Source organism: Gallus gallus, chromosome 20 (assembly GCF_016699485.2).
Source record: "Gallus gallus isolate bGalGal1 chromosome 20, bGalGal1.mat.broiler.GRCg7b, whole genome shotgun sequence".
Lineage (NCBI taxonomy): Eukaryota > Metazoa > Chordata > Aves > Galliformes > Phasianidae > Gallus > Gallus gallus.
This window is the reverse complement of record NC_052551.1, coordinates 5,662,990-5,677,887: the sequence shown is the minus strand read 5'-3', so window position 1 is coordinate 5,677,887 and position 14,898 is coordinate 5,662,990. Positions and strand designations below refer to the sequence as shown.

General features: G+C 52.7%; 2 protein-coding genes across 2 annotated transcripts in view; one reads left to right on the top strand and one right to left on the bottom strand.

Moving 5' to 3' along the window:
- The first annotated feature begins 1,182 nt into the window (after positions 1-1,182).
- On the top strand, positions 1,183-5,499 carry KCNK15 (potassium two pore domain channel subfamily K member 15). The gene is made up of 2 exons (XM_417369.8): positions 1,183-1,524; positions 3,789-5,499. The coding sequence occupies exons 1-2, from the start codon at positions 1,242-1,244 to the stop codon at positions 4,700-4,702; spliced, it is 1,197 nt and encodes a 398-aa protein (XP_417369.6). The 5' UTR covers positions 1,183-1,241; the 3' UTR covers positions 4,703-5,499.
- A 931-nt stretch (positions 5,500-6,430) lies between these two features.
- Positions 6,431-14,898, bottom strand: part of RIMS4 (regulating synaptic membrane exocytosis 4) — a 50,616-nt gene continuing 42,148 nt past the window's right edge. The window contains exon 6 of the mRNA XM_425700.7: positions 6,431-13,786. Within this exon, the coding sequence (XP_425700.2) occupies positions 13,568-13,786 (219 nt within the window). The 3' untranslated portion in view covers positions 6,431-13,567. The remainder of the gene's footprint in view (positions 13,787-14,898) is intronic.

Genomic DNA, 14,898 nt, shown 5'->3' with positions numbered 1-14,898 from the left:
ACACCCCAAACACCGGAGCTCCTGCTTTATGCACAGAGCTCTGCTGTCCCTCCGCCTCCCCGTGTGCCAAAAAGGGGACATGTCAGCTCATAATGCAACTCCTCGCTGGAAATCGATGACAGAGTGCATTATGTTGCCTGCTCCCATCCTGCGGCTCCCGTGTGCCCTTGCTCAAGTGCAATGAGAGCAGCAGGAAGACAGAGGCCGAGCTGCACGGCGTGGGGCTTTTCTCCGGGCAGGAGGGATGTATGCGTGGTGTGACACAGCTCTGGTGCACTTGCTGTGTGTGGGTATAGAAATGTATGAGCACGGGGCCGCTGCGCAGCATTGCCTTCATTCTAAAGCCTGTGACAGCGCCCAAACGCACTGCCGTGTGCTCTGCCTGTGCAGCCCTGCGATGGTCAGCGCCGTGTTTGTCACCGGGAGGGTTTAGCACAGAACTGCTCCTGCCCCCGTTGTGTATGGGCGGATCTTGTCCCACAGGGCCCGTGACCGGAGCAAAGCCCCGGAGCTGCCACCGCTGTCCTGCGGCTGCACGCGATGGGAGCTGTGCGTGCAGTTTGCACCCATCTGCAGAGCAAACGCGTCGGTGCGTCTGGACCTGCACGGGGCAACGCGCTGCACCAACCGGCTGCTCCGGGGAGGAGCTGGGAGCCCAGAGCGGACCCGCAGGGCCCCGCAGCACTCCCGGCAGCGCCGCTGCTCCCAGCCGAGACGGGCACAGTTTATTTTCGAAGGAGATGTTATCTCCCGCAGCGCGCAACTCGGGAGAAGCATCTTTCTATTTTTAAAAAGCGAACCATAAGGCTTACATAAACTACCGGGGAAGCGGAGCCGAACCGCCGGGCCCGCGCTTGGAGCGCTCCGGCTCCTAACACGGCTGATTGTGCGCGCCCCGGGGCGGCGCGGGGCGCCCATCCCCTGCAGCGCTGCCGCCGTCGGGTGGCGGTGAGGGACGAACGAGCCCGGAGCGCGACCGCTGCCCGCTGCCCGCGGCCCCGGCTGGGAAGCGAGGGAAGGAGCGGGGCAGGGCGGAGCGGAGCGGGCACGGCCGTGACCCCGCAGCGCGGTGCGGGCGGAGGGAGGCGGGCAGCGGGCGGGGAGCGGGCGGCTGCGGGGCGCGCGGGGAGCGCTGCGCGTGTGCGCGGGGGGTGCGCGAGGGGCGGCGCGCGGGCGCTGCGCGGGGCCCGCGGGGGGCGGCGGGGCCATGCGGAGCCCGGGCTGAGGGGCCGCGCCTCGCCATGAAGCGGCAGAACCTGCGCACGGCGGCGCTCATCCTCTGCATCTTCTCCTACCTGCTGGTGGGCGCCGCCGTCTTCGATGCGCTGGAGTCGGAGGCGGAGAGCGGCCGCAAGCGGCTGCTGGAGCAGAAGCGCGGGGAGCTGCGCAGGAAGTACCGCTTCTCCGCCGACGATTACCGGGAGCTGGAGCGGCTGGTGCTGCAGGCCGAGCCGCACCGCGCCGGGCGCCAGTGGAAGTTCGCCGGCTCCTTCTACTTCGCCATCACCGTCATCACCACCATCGGTGAGTGCTGGAGCCCGGCACGCCTCCGTCCCCGCGGCTCCGCGCCCCGAGCTGCCCCGCCGAGCGCGGTGCCGGGACCCCGCGGTGGCAGAGGAGAGCCGCGGGCACGGGCCGCCCCGCGCGCGGAGTCCCGGCGAGGCGGGGCCGGAGCCGCAGAAGTCGGCGGGGTGCGGGGCGGGGAGCGGCGCTCCTCATCGCTGCTGCCGTAACCGCGCACCGGGCGGGAGAGCTGCGCGGGAGGCTGCGGCCCCTCCGCTGGCTCCGAGCTCCGCGTTCGGCCGTCCCAGCAGCCGAACCTCGCTCTGCGCGCACGGGTGCCCGCGGGGAAAGTGGGGCGAGTCAGGTCGGGGGGGTGGCGACACGGCGTCCGGCCCCCAGGTGTACGCGCTCACCGGAGCCCAGCCTTGGTCTGCCTGCTGTTTCGCAATAGAGTAAAACTAAACTGAACGGGGAGTGCCTTAATTCTGAGATTAGCCACGTAGGTGATTAGCAGCGTTTAATTAATCCGCTTGCATGAATCCACGCACCCCGAGCATCCCGGGACGGCGGGCGGTGCCGTGCTCACGTCGCTCCCCTTGCTGGGATCCCGACCAGCAGCGCTGCTTCAGCGGCGCAGCCCTGAGGCCAATTCCTGCCCTTCCGCGGCCGACGCTGCTCAGCCTCACGGGGCAGCTCCGCGCGGCAGCACACGCCTGGTGGCTGCGTTCATTGTGTCTGGCACGGGCACACGAGGAGATCCGGGACCAGAAGATGATGCTGCTGAGCATCGGCCCCGGCAGGATGAATGGCTGCAATGAAAACCCCCATCATCCCGTGACAGCTTATAGCTTCATTTACATTATTTCTCCGTCGGCTGTGACAAACAATTGCCACGCTTATCACACCCCCCCCTGCCATCAGTAATCCCAGCCCAGGTGCCGTGCTGCTCAACCGCCAGCACGCCAGCCCTCCTTATGTCACGCTGTGCTATGAATCTCAGCTTTAACACTAATGTAGCTGTGGAGCTTTCTAATGCAGCTTTGTCATTTTGAAAGCATCAGTCATATGCTCTTTCAGGAACCTCTCAGGCTACAAAAGCTCTTCTGGATCATTTTATTTACATCCTCATTGCTCTCATTGTGCTTAGGACCTGATAATTGCACTCAGTTATTGGGCTTGGATCTGTTATTTATTTATTTATTTATTTATTTGCCATTGCAGTCTATTTTCTGCTCTGTATTCCATGAGATGTGCCACGTGGGTATGAAGTTTATTGGGTTCGGTTGCACGGGTTTATAAGCAGACGCAGCAATTAAGGATGGGCTTCTCCTCCCTCACCCTGGCAGCTCAGAGCACAGCAGGGCTGGGGATAAGGCCCTCACACGGGCACCTCCAGCCCCAGCAGGTTGGCACAGAAAGCCAAAGGAAGGGTTGGACGCCTCCTTTGCCTCCACGCAGTGATGCTGCATGACTCCTCGCAGCCCGGCACTTACTCACCCCGTTAGGTCAGAGGCTGCTGCTTTCAGTTTATGTAACTGAGGTGGGCGCAGGATCAGCCAGGTCCGGAGGATGGTGATGAGTGCCTCATTATGCCTCATGGTATAACTGTGTGTGTTCTTGAGTCATAGTGCTGAGACTTGGAGAGAGTGGGGAAATTACATCTCTGAGAGGCATTTGAGGAGAGTGGGAGGCTCCGCTCCATGGCTTAAATACGTGGCTGCACGTGGGACCCCTGTGCTCAGCTCTGGTGGGGCCACACCTCCAGTGCTGTGCTCAGCTGTGGGCCCCTCACTGCCAGACAGACATCGGGGCCTGCAGCGTGTCCAGAGAGGGGCAATGGGGCTGTGAGGGGTCTGAGCACAGTGGGGTCTGATGGGGAGCGGCTGAGGGAACTGGGATGGTTCAGTGTGGAGAAGAGGAGGCTCAGGGGAGACCTCATTGCTGTCTGCAACTCCCTGAAGGAGGTTGTGTGAGGTGGGGGTCGGCCTCTGCTGCCCGGTAACAGCAACAGAATGAGAGGTGATGGCTTTAAATTGTGCCAGGGGAGGCTCAGGTTGGAAATTAGGAAGAATTTATACTCAGAAGGAGCAGTGCTGCAGTGGCACAGACTGCCCAGGGAGGTGTTGGAGTCACCGTCCCTGGAGGTGTTCAAGAAACGGGGAGATGTGGCACTGATGGACGTGGGCAGTGGGCAGTATTGGCGGTAGGTGGATGACTGGACTTGATGGTCTTAGAGGTCTTTTCCAACCTTAATGATTCTGTGGTTCTCCCCCTCCCTCACACAGGCTATGGGCACGCTGCCCCAGGCACAGATGCTGGCAAAGTGTTCTGCATGTTCTACGCGATCCTGGGCATCCCCCTGACGCTGGTCATGTTCCAGAGCCTGGGCGAGCGCATGAACACCGTCGTGCGACTCCTGCTCAAGAAGATCAAGAAGTGTCTGGGCATGAGAACGACCAACGTCTCCATGGAGAACATGGTTTTGGTGGGCTTTCTGTCCTGCATGGGGACCCTGTGCATCGGGGCTGCGGCCTTCTCTTATTTTGAGGGCTGGACTTTCTTCCATGCCTACTATTACTGCTTCATCACCTTGACCACCATCGGCTTCGGAGACTTTGTGGCCCTGCAGAAGAACGAGGCGCTGCAAAAGAAGCCACCCTACGTGGCGTTCAGCTTCATGTACATCCTGGTGGGGCTGACGGTCATCGGCGCCTTCCTCAACCTGGTGGTGCTGCGCTTCCTCACCATGAACTCGGAAGACGAGCGGCGCGACGCCGAGGAGAGGGCTTCGCTCAGGAGGGCCCGCAACGCCATCCACCTCACAGCCAAGGAGGACGGGCGCAGTAACAAGGCCATCTTTCTGCCGGCGGAGGACAGGACGAGCCAGATGAACCTGATCCCGCTGGCGCAGGAGGACGCGGAGCGGCAGCGGCGGCAGTCGGCCAATGGGGCGGGCAAGGTGCCGGCCTTCTGCACCTGCCTGTGCTACCGGGCCCCGCTGTGCGGCAGCCCCGCGCCCTCCCACCCCGAGACCCTGAGCTGCCACACCAACCCCGTCTACTACAACTCCATTTCCTACAAAATCGACGAGGTGTCGCTGAGCACACGGGGACAGACCGGCTCGTCCCCGGCCAGCACGTTGTCATCCGGCAGCCCTCGGTGCCCGCGGCACCCGCGGCCACGCAGGAAATCCATCTAGGAGCCTCGTTGTGCTGACGAACAATTAATGGAGGAATCGGGCCCCTCCGACCTCTCTCATTTCTTCTGTTCCTCCCTCCCAGCTGGCAGCCAGCCCTACACGGGGGACCTCGGGCCTGGAGATGGCATCGCTCCTCCAGCAGGGAGCCAGCCCGTCACGCACTGTTTGGTTTTCCTTCCTCCCAAGCAGGCTCAAGCATTTGGGTCTGGAAGAGGCCCCATCAGCAGGATGTAGGTTTGCTTTCCCACCTGCCTGCTCTCAAAACGAAGGCGTTGCTGCCTTGGTCATTGAGCCACAGTCACTGCCTCTTCCACACAGGCTGTGTCACATCTGCCAAGAGCACTGCAATGGCCAAAGCCACGTTAGCAAGTCCTGCAAGGCTGAAGAATCTCACAGGCTGTTCCCTGGGCACAAACGAGGCAGTGCCATGCAAGGACAGGGCCTGGGGTGGGTTGCAGCCCTCTGGCCGACAACAGTATGGCTGGGGAAGGGATTTAGAAGCCCTAGAGCTGAGCTCCATGCACCCACCTGCCAACAGGTCCTCCAGCATCACGCTCACATGGACTGCTTGGTGGGAAGGACTGCAGCCAAACCTGTGAGCCCAGGCTGTGCTGGGCCACCTGCACAGGGTCAGGCCCTGATCAGGACATTAGCAAAGAGCCCCAACGAGGAGGCTGATTCCAGCTGGTGCTCCACGCTCTGTCCCACCCTGTAGGAGAGCAGGGCTGGGCTCTGGCAGTGGGAGCAGCTCTGCTTCACTTTTTTGTTTTCCCCCAATAAACAGACGTTTTCACTCAGTTCTATCTAAAAACCCCTCTTGTGTGGTTTTCCTCTCCACTTTGCCTCCAGTGGGGAAGGCATGCAGAGTACCCACATCGGGATGGCTTCAGAACAGGCTTTGCTGTCTCCTTTTTGTTCTGGGAGGTTTAATAAAAGGTGAACCCAGCTGCTGGTGGACCAGTGTTTGTCACAAGAAAGGAGCAGGTGTGCCTGAGCCCAAAGCCCAGCACCCTGCCAGGCTCCCTGTGCCTTGCCACAGACAGGCTGTGGATGTCCATGTGCAGGGATGTCCCTGGGGGAGGTGCTGTTCACCACTCCCTGTATCACAAAGGACCAGGGCTCCATTGGGGCTGCAGCAGGAGGGTGGCGGGGAGCTGCCCTGGCAGTCCACACAGGGGTTGGGAGGCATGAGAAAACCTTTAAGAAACTCTCAGGGGAGTGGCACTCTGCAATCCAGCACTCTGCACCAGGACTGCAGTCCCAGTGACACCCCCAGGGATGCTCTTCCCCAGAGGTCCCCACGCTCCCCTGAACACACTTATTTCTTCGAATTCCCACCATCCTGGGGCACAGCACTGTTATTCCGCCAGCAACACTTTCTGTTCCAGGGTTTCCAAATCAATTTACCGTGGCCAGTGGGACCATGAAGGGTCCCCACAGAAGACAACGGCAAGAGCAGAAGGCTTCTGCCTGGAGTAGAAACAGGAGAGAGTTCAGCTGTGCGCCTGGAGATACCCACAGACAAATGATATCTGGAAATGGCAGAGAGGAACGCAGGATTGAAATGAGGGTGGGTTCACCCTAAGAGAGAACCCATCTGCTGAGAGCACCAGGAAGGAGTCCACGCACCGCTGTGATGCATCAGGCTGAGCTCACAGCATTTCCTTCAGGCACGGAGAGAAAGGATGAGCCAGCTGAATTTTAGATTAAAATAATTCAACACCATAGGAAAAAAAAAAAAAGGTTTTTATTGTCACCATTATCAACGTTTTCATTAGCTTAACACTGAATTGTAAATCACTCGATCATCACACATCGTCTGAATAAAACCTACAGACAGGAAAAAAGTACAGCAGAACCCTCCTTTGCCCACGGCCGCAGCACACCGCTGTGGTGTCCCACGCTTCCACCCAAGGCAGCCCTGCACCTTAAAGCCCCTGGGGAGGAGCAGGGCCAACACTGCCCATCCTGGTGTCCCCTCCAGCTCTGTGGGATCAGAGCTCAGCGGGCGGCATTAAAAACCTCCAAACGCTTTGGAGAGGCCCCCACTCCTACAGGAAGGTGAGAGGAGAAGTAGCAACTGCATGGTGCCCCTGCCAAGCTATTGTTTGTTGTTTTCTGGAGCAATCGATGATGTAAAAAGTTTGGGCCCAATGGAAGCAGCTTTCCCTGGGGGCACACGGAGGCAGCAGCTCGCTGCAGGGTGACGCTGGGAGGACAGCCCTGTCCCCACGCAGAGGCCAGCTCTGCGGGCTGCCCGGCAGCGTGGGATGGACGCTGCAGTGCAAAGAGGGGCTGCAGGCAGCCTCGGGCCTGTGGGCTGGAGTAAGGCCTCGCGTCGAGAGGGGAGGGAGAATGTACACAGGGAGCAGCAGAAAGCAAAAGCCAGCACAGAGGCAGCTCCTCCCGTCCCTGCTTCCTCCTGGTTGGCTGTACTGTACGGCATGGGCTGCCAAGAGCCTGCAAAGACCCCCAGGTCCAACCAGACTTGGCATGGAGCTACCCTGTGCTCTGAGCTCAGCACTGCCACAAAATGTGGCTGGGACACTTGCCCCTGGGTAGGTGGTAGGGCCACAGTAATACTATACTGGGGCCTTGGGGTCCCATTGCCAACCAAACCAGAGAACTGCCTGCAGCTCCCAGCTCCATGTGGCTGAGGGCACACACCACAGATGTGCTCCAAATAAGGCTCAAAGCAGCTTTAGGTCCAGGAGGTGGAATCACCAAAACAGAGACCAGGGAGCAGCACTGGGTAAGGAACAACAGCCCCAAGGAAAGAGTGCTGCAAGATGTGAAGACCCTGGCTGCGTTCAGTGGGAGCTGGAGCCCTATGGGCAGTTATCTGAATTCATAGTGCCCAGGCAACTAAAAACCGAGCCCTGGATCAGCAGACAACAGGCTCCAGCAGCAGGCGTGCCCTGAGTCCTACCTTGGGGGTGCTCCTGCCAACACCCCTCCCATATGCTGTGCGTCCATGCATCCTTCCTGCAGGACAAAGCTCTCTCCTCTCTGAGCTGGGGGCCGCACGATTCCCGACGTGCTGCATCATCACAAAGCTGCCCGCTGGCCCAGCTCAGCTGGGTTTAACCACACAGCACTGGCTGCCATCTCAGCTCCTGGGAAGGCGTGAAGGGAAAAGCATTAGGTCTCAGCCTCTGTTTGCTGGTGCTCCATAAAGGGCTGGTGCTGGCTCCTCCTCATGTTTGGTTGCTAAAGTGCAAAGAACCAAATGCTACAAGGCACCCTCCCTTTCCTCTCTTCCACTAGGACAAGAGCAGCTACCAAAGGGAAGGGAGGGCAGAAGGTGTCCACGCCGTGGGAAATGCCTGAGACTCCTGAGGACAGAGCCTGATGTTGCTGCTGTGGGTGTGTGGCTGGGGCTGGGCTGGGGCTGCAGGAAGGTCTCTGCCATGGCGGGCACCCCAGGTGACCCATAGGCAGGGACACTGTGGTTGCACACACACGTGGACACCAATTACAATACGTGTGTTTCCCTGCACTGCTCTGCTGATGGCACTTTGCATTCTCATGGCTCTTTATCTTCCAAGCATTTCACAATCAGCTGTGAATTATTTATCTCATTACCCATCTGGGCTTCCAGCACCACTGAGCTGGTGGCCCGCTGGCTGCAGAGGTGGCAAGTGGCAACCTCCAGAACAATGCAAAGATGGGCCACAGGCAACCAACTGGGATGCTGTTCTGAAGCTGTTTTATTTTAGGTACCACAACAATGATAAAGCTGACTTAAAATCCAGCATCCTGATCCTGCCACCACAGAAAAATCTTTTGCTGATCTCAGCATCACTCAGCTTTGTGAAGGACAGCCCAGAACAGCCCGCTCCCATTCACACGTCATCCTCTGGGATCCTCTGTGAAGGTGCAATCTCACTGCCTTGGGTGGAATTTTCTAACAAAATGGACAAATGCCATCTATGAAATTGACAAAACAACCCACAAAGCCTTTAAATGAGAGCAGTTCAATCTGCTGCTCTGAAATAAACTCCCTTTAGCTTGCCCCTGCTGCCCCGAGGCAAACAGGCAGCTATGGGGCAGAACTCATGCGGCCCAGAGTGCAAAGGCTTTTTTGCTTTATCAGGGCTACAGTGGCAGTGGGAACCGTTCTCATTGAGTTACAAATACTAAATAGCCTAAGAAAAACAGGGTGCTTGAAACAGTCATTAAGTTTATATTGAAACTATTTTTAAACTCTGTAGTATGAAGTCACCTACAGCTGTTTCATTCTTCACCTAAGAGAGATTTCATGTTAATGGGCACATATACTCACAGAGAAGTCTACACGATGAATATTTCTTACAAGGCAACAGCCCAATCTTCAGCTTCACAATCAAAGGTAATACGGACCTTTTTCAAAAGTGATGTCGTTAAGATTGAAGACAATTATAAACTGTATCAACAATATGTACTACAGCCTGCAAGTCACAATCTGTGCACACCAAATGGAATATATTATTGCTTGTTAGCCTATTAGACTTTCTTTATAAAAAGATTTTTTATACAGAGTACAGGATTATGACAAAACTAGCTAAGTCGTTTTCATCTTGAAAATACAACATCAATTATTTCTTTCAACAAAGGCTCGAATAGTAGCTGAGAGTTAATGAACAATGACAAGTATTTACTAATAATTTTATGGTCAGTTTGAACAGAATTTCCTATAGGACTCTTTTCTGGTGGTTATTTACATCCGTCTCTTTTCTCTTGGAAAAAGGGTGATAGAATATAACGAGGAACACAGAAATCCAAAGAATGAGTAAACTCCATACTGAGGACGTTAAACATTTCTGAGAATGCTAAATTATGCTATCTGTTAAAAAACATACATCATCTTGTCTTTAAAGAAAAATATTTTTCCTGTTTTAAAATATTACTAACAGCATGTAATAAACTAACTTAAAATGAGTCTCATAAAAAAGTTGTCTTGCTGTCTAAACATTACTAAACATGCTTAGGTTGAGATTCTGTTAACTGCCTCAACGTCTTAAAAACAGCCCCTGTACAGGAGCCCTGATATTCTGACTCCAGAAGACCTGCCAATTTAGAACAGTACAGCGATATAGGATCCAGTAGCTAGAAACATGAAATACACATCATCATCCAAAGCAAATAACTCTGCAGTAATCTGTGAAGCAATCCACACCACGAAGCGGGGATGTGCTTGGCTGACTTGAGAGTCAGCGGGCCCTTACTCTGCCTGCCCACGTGGGTGTGGGCACAGGATGAGGACCTGTGCATTGAACTGCAGAATGAGGATCTTGTGTTGTCTCTATGGCATCCCAGCCGTGCTGGGGCAAAGGGAAAGCAACACCAGGAGACCGGGAGAATTCGCATTGCTGCCTGAAGAAACGTGGCCACGTTCTGCTCAGCCTGAGGGAGCGAGAGCCGTGCATGGGGCTCTGGTGTGCCGGGGTACGTGGGGAGAGATGGCTCTGCCTCAGAGATGTGCTCAGCACCACGAGTCCCTTTGTTTCCCACAGTTAACAGTAATGGAGGTAACAGGGATCAGCTCTCCAGTTCTTTCCTGCAAGCAACCTTCCTGTTACTACTGGAATGGAGCATCTAACGCACAAGGAGCGGGGAATCAACCCTGTGCAGGACAGATACTCACCTCTCCTCAGTCTCATCCCTCATCAACACTTACAGTCCAAAACCACTATAATGGCTTTTTTTTTTTTTGCTTTTGTTAGAAGTCTCCTGCTCTTTCCCTCTCCCTGACCATAACTAACCGCTCAGGAAAAAAGCTCCATCAGGACTGAAGGGGACCGAAGTTTAGCTTTCAGCCACTCACCACCCTGGCAAACTGCTCCAACACATTGGTAATCACAACCAGCACATCACACCACCTTAGACAGAAACTAGCAGGTCAAATTCAAAGGGAAATAAGGGGTTAGGTTCTATAAATGAAGCCATTCCAAGCTCAAGATTTGCCATGGATGCTACACTGGGAGTCTTAACATGGATGGAAAACGAGACTTCATTTTTAACTGCAATATCAGTGCAGGAATCATGGGCATGAGTGAAGCAAGAATTGAGACTGGGCAGCACTGTGCAATGTGACAGCCTGACCTGACACCATGCCCCGAGAGCACTCTTGGAAGGGCTCCTGTGAGTCCATCTGACTTACGAAGGAGAACCACCCAGACTGTGTGACCCTGCCATGCCTGGCAGCCAGACCCTGCAACCTCTCACTGCGGAGAAACAGGACTTGGAAGTGACTTCAAACACGAGGGAGAATCGGGCTACCACCACCCAGGGAACAAGCAGAAGAAAACAGCCCAAAGCAGACTGTTAAAGTGACCTCAAAATTCAGAATTTAGGACGATAATGAAAACAACACGAGCAGAAGTGCCTTTTTTTTTTTTCTCTTCCCCTGACAACAAACTTTTAGAATGACTACAAATAAATGGCAGACATCCCTCAGCAGTGAGGAGTCCTGTTTTAACTACGCTGGTTGTCTTTGAGCTCGTGGAGCTTTTAGAGGGATGGAATTTAGAGACATGTTGCATTTGCCAGGCATAGAGGAACTGAGCTTTCCAATGGACAGTCATTAAATAATGTTTCAGAGGGAATATTTTGGCACATATAGTCTCGTACTCCACATAAAAGACTGCAATGCTGCATTCACCTTACTGACAGAGGACAAACATGACCGACTGGCTGTTACCAGGAGATAATGTCAATCAATCTCCAATAGGAAGCATTCAGCATTACTCAGAACAGAAGCCCTGTTTCTCAGTTACCAGGTTAGGAATGTACCCGGAGTTCCCCACAGTCCTTTTGAAGACATAGTTATTAAAAGATCCGGTGCTACAAACCACTAAATCTACCTAATCTATTCTAGTTCATACACGTATTGTACAATATTGCCTAGCACTCACTACATACCAAGAGGAAAGGATGCTGACTTGAATTACAGTAAATGTGCTTCTTTAAAAAATATGAGCGCCACAACATAGTTTGACCAGCATGCAACAAACTTTCTTCAGCTAATATATAGAAGTTGTCTAATACGATTAGAAAAAATAATTAGTGAGAGGCCAGAGACATATTTCATCAAGGAAATTAAGAGGTTTATCTGAAATGCTGAGGCTTTTGCCACTTAAAAACCTATTCATTCCATGTCCCTTCTGCGCCTTCCCTCTCCTTTATATCACATCATTTTTACAGACAGTATTGTAAGGCCTATTTGTTTTGTATCTATTCGGTAATTTATCTGAAAATGATTTAAAACACCACAGACAAGCTTGGATCAAAAGCAACTGCTCGCACCATCCACCCTACAGTCATGCTTTTACTCTAACAAAGCTGAGGTCCGCATGCAGAAATAAATGCTCTGTGTGCCTCAGTGAGAGGCTGAGGATCTGCTCACTCCTAAACATGATATGGGACCTTCACTTTTAAATCACAAAGTAAAACATCTCCAAAGCTTATTTTGAAAGTGCAATCACCAAATCCTCATTACGAATTATGAAAAAAAATCTAGCTGTTAGCAGGAAATCTTTGGAGATTCTCTATTATTTTGGGTAAAAAGTGTTTTCAAAGAGGAGATTTTAATTGTGTGAAGGATCTAGCTTGCCTTTCTCTAGCACGTGACTCTGCTGGCAGAGAACGTGCTTCACAGGTTCACCTAAAAGGCTCCTTTCCAGTTAGCATTGCACTTAAATGAAATATACATGCTGTGACCACTGTGCCTTCAGCTTCCTCACCCACTACTGCTCCATACTCTGGGGACAGCATCTCTTCTTTCAGGACATTTGACAATGCTTGCATACTACTGAGAGTGCTTAAAGAAACCTTCTTTCCATGAGGAAGGTTATGTGCTCTCAGCACCTTCCTGTCAGACAACAGACTCAAATCTCTTTCTTCTGCACCCCTACAAATCTCACTCTCCTGTGGCAGAATAAAACAGCCCCGTTTCAGGTCAGTCAATAGCACGACAGGAAGGGCAGCATCTCCAGCAGATATGTACCAGTACAAAGGAGATGAAAGAAGAGCAGGAGATAGAAGACGTGACTGAAGGACGCAGAGCAACGAGTGAGGGTATAAAGGTATAAAGCATATCTCAAGCTGCAAGTCTGATGCTCAGCTCCCACCTCTACAGGTTTGGTGGGCTTTTTTCTGAGCAAAACTGCAGATAATTAGACTGCTAAACTCAAACTCTGTTCAAACTGCCTGGTCTAAGCAGGTGCTTATTCTCTCACCAAGTATGCTTCATCAGCAGTGTTACACAAGCAATGCAGGAAAGACACTTGCTGGTAATTTGGCACAGTTTGAAAACACAGCAATGACAGTGCTACAAGGTAACACGATTCAGTGATGTGAAATTTATACTAAAGAAAGAATTACACGTTTCTTTCTTTTTTCTTCTTTCGATAAGATCTTATGAAGAACTCAAGCTTCCTCTGAAACTTTCTGCTCTTGCTCTTTCTAGGTCAGATATTGGCCTCTGCATTTTTCAGGTGCTTTGAGAAAAAATCTGCCTAAGAAATTTTGAAGATGCACAGTTAAGAAAAATACCTTCCTTACTCCCCCCAGACTTTTCAAATGCTGCAACTTTCCAGAGTTAATGCTGATCTGAAACAAGGGTCCAAGAATGACAGTGAGAGAAGCGAAACAAGAGGTGTATGTCTAATTTGACAACTAGGACTCATGCCCCATGGCACCTCCTCCAACAGAGAGGGTACAGCACCCTCCCCCTTGTCTTCTGTCTAAGGTCACTGGTTTATCCTCCTCTTCCAGCTCCACAAGAACTGACTGAACATGCATTGCGCTTGAGGTCAGAGTTCCAGCAAACAAAACCTTGACAGCATGTTTAAAAAACTAAAGCAGTTCCCCCTTCCTTACTCACTAAGACCTGTCACAGCAGGGTCCCACTGTGCTCTCCAGGGAAAGCTGCGAGGACTGGCGCAGGAGCGGGCCTGTAGTGGGATCCACCATTGAGGAGGTTGGGAAGAGCTTGTACCAGCCAATTGCCAAAGTTGACAAATCCAGTTCTTCCAGGAGGACCCTTGCAACTCCCATGAAGTGCTTGCGCTCCATGCGGCCGTAGTTTCCCCACACTATCACCTTAGAAACAAAAGGGTGAGCACAGTTAATTCTCAAACTTGCATGCTTGCTTGGGAAGCAGCAGTCTGACCAATCTCTCTATCCCTCCTCTGTATCCAGCTTCCCTGGGCTTCACTAGAATCCAAGAAGGGTGTAAATGTTTACTCTACACAGGCATTCACAGGGATACACAAGGCTGCTGCTGATGTGAAGTTCTGGATGATCACTTTACCTGTATTTTTAGTGCAGCTCTACTAATCTGAATGTTAACAGACTTTTTTTTTTTCCCATCCAAAAGAAGTGAATGTATACATAGATGAAACAGTCTTCTTCAGCAGGACAACTTCTGTAGGCCAAGCACACGCACAACATATCCCCGGAGCTGCAGCTCCAACACCCACAATACAAACCAGTCCTGGCACAACAACCGGCCTCCAACACAGCAAAAGTATACAACTTAACTTCTGCACTCAGCCTTATAATGCACAGCAGATGGCAGTGAGACATGGTTACTCACCTGTAGAAAAGGCAGGAGCTGAGCACTGGCAAGCGGGACTGGTGACATAAGGGGCACACTTGAAGTGGCATGCAGGGAAAACAGAACAGACTGCCGAGAAAAGCTTGGAGACGCAGAGGAAGTTCTAATGAAAGAGCTGGCAGTTGAGCAGGGAAAGCTGAATCACACTTACGACACGATGGAGACCGGTGGGTGGAACAACAGATGCAGTGAGGGTCATGGGCTTAGACATGCTGGAGATCTGCACGTGACCAAGTGGCCCTATGTGGCTCAAGACAAAGGTGACGAGTGACTCCATAGCAAATCCGAGTTCTGAAGAGGAGAGGATGAGTATGATGGGTTATGATGGTGACTGATGATCTCTGGCTAATCCTTCTTTCCCTAGGCTCTGAATAACCAGAACATTACAGTTTTCAGTAAAACAAGGCTGGGGAGACAATGAATGTCAACAAAAAGCCGAAAATTATCACTCTAGATCAGCAGGGGATGGAGCAAGATATTGCAGAAAGTTGGTCTGGTGGCACAGTAGCTGAGCCAAGCTCCTAATTTTATTTTGAGTACGTTCCAGTGAGACACTGTAAGCTGCAATGAGACACTGAAACTGGTCCTGAAGACA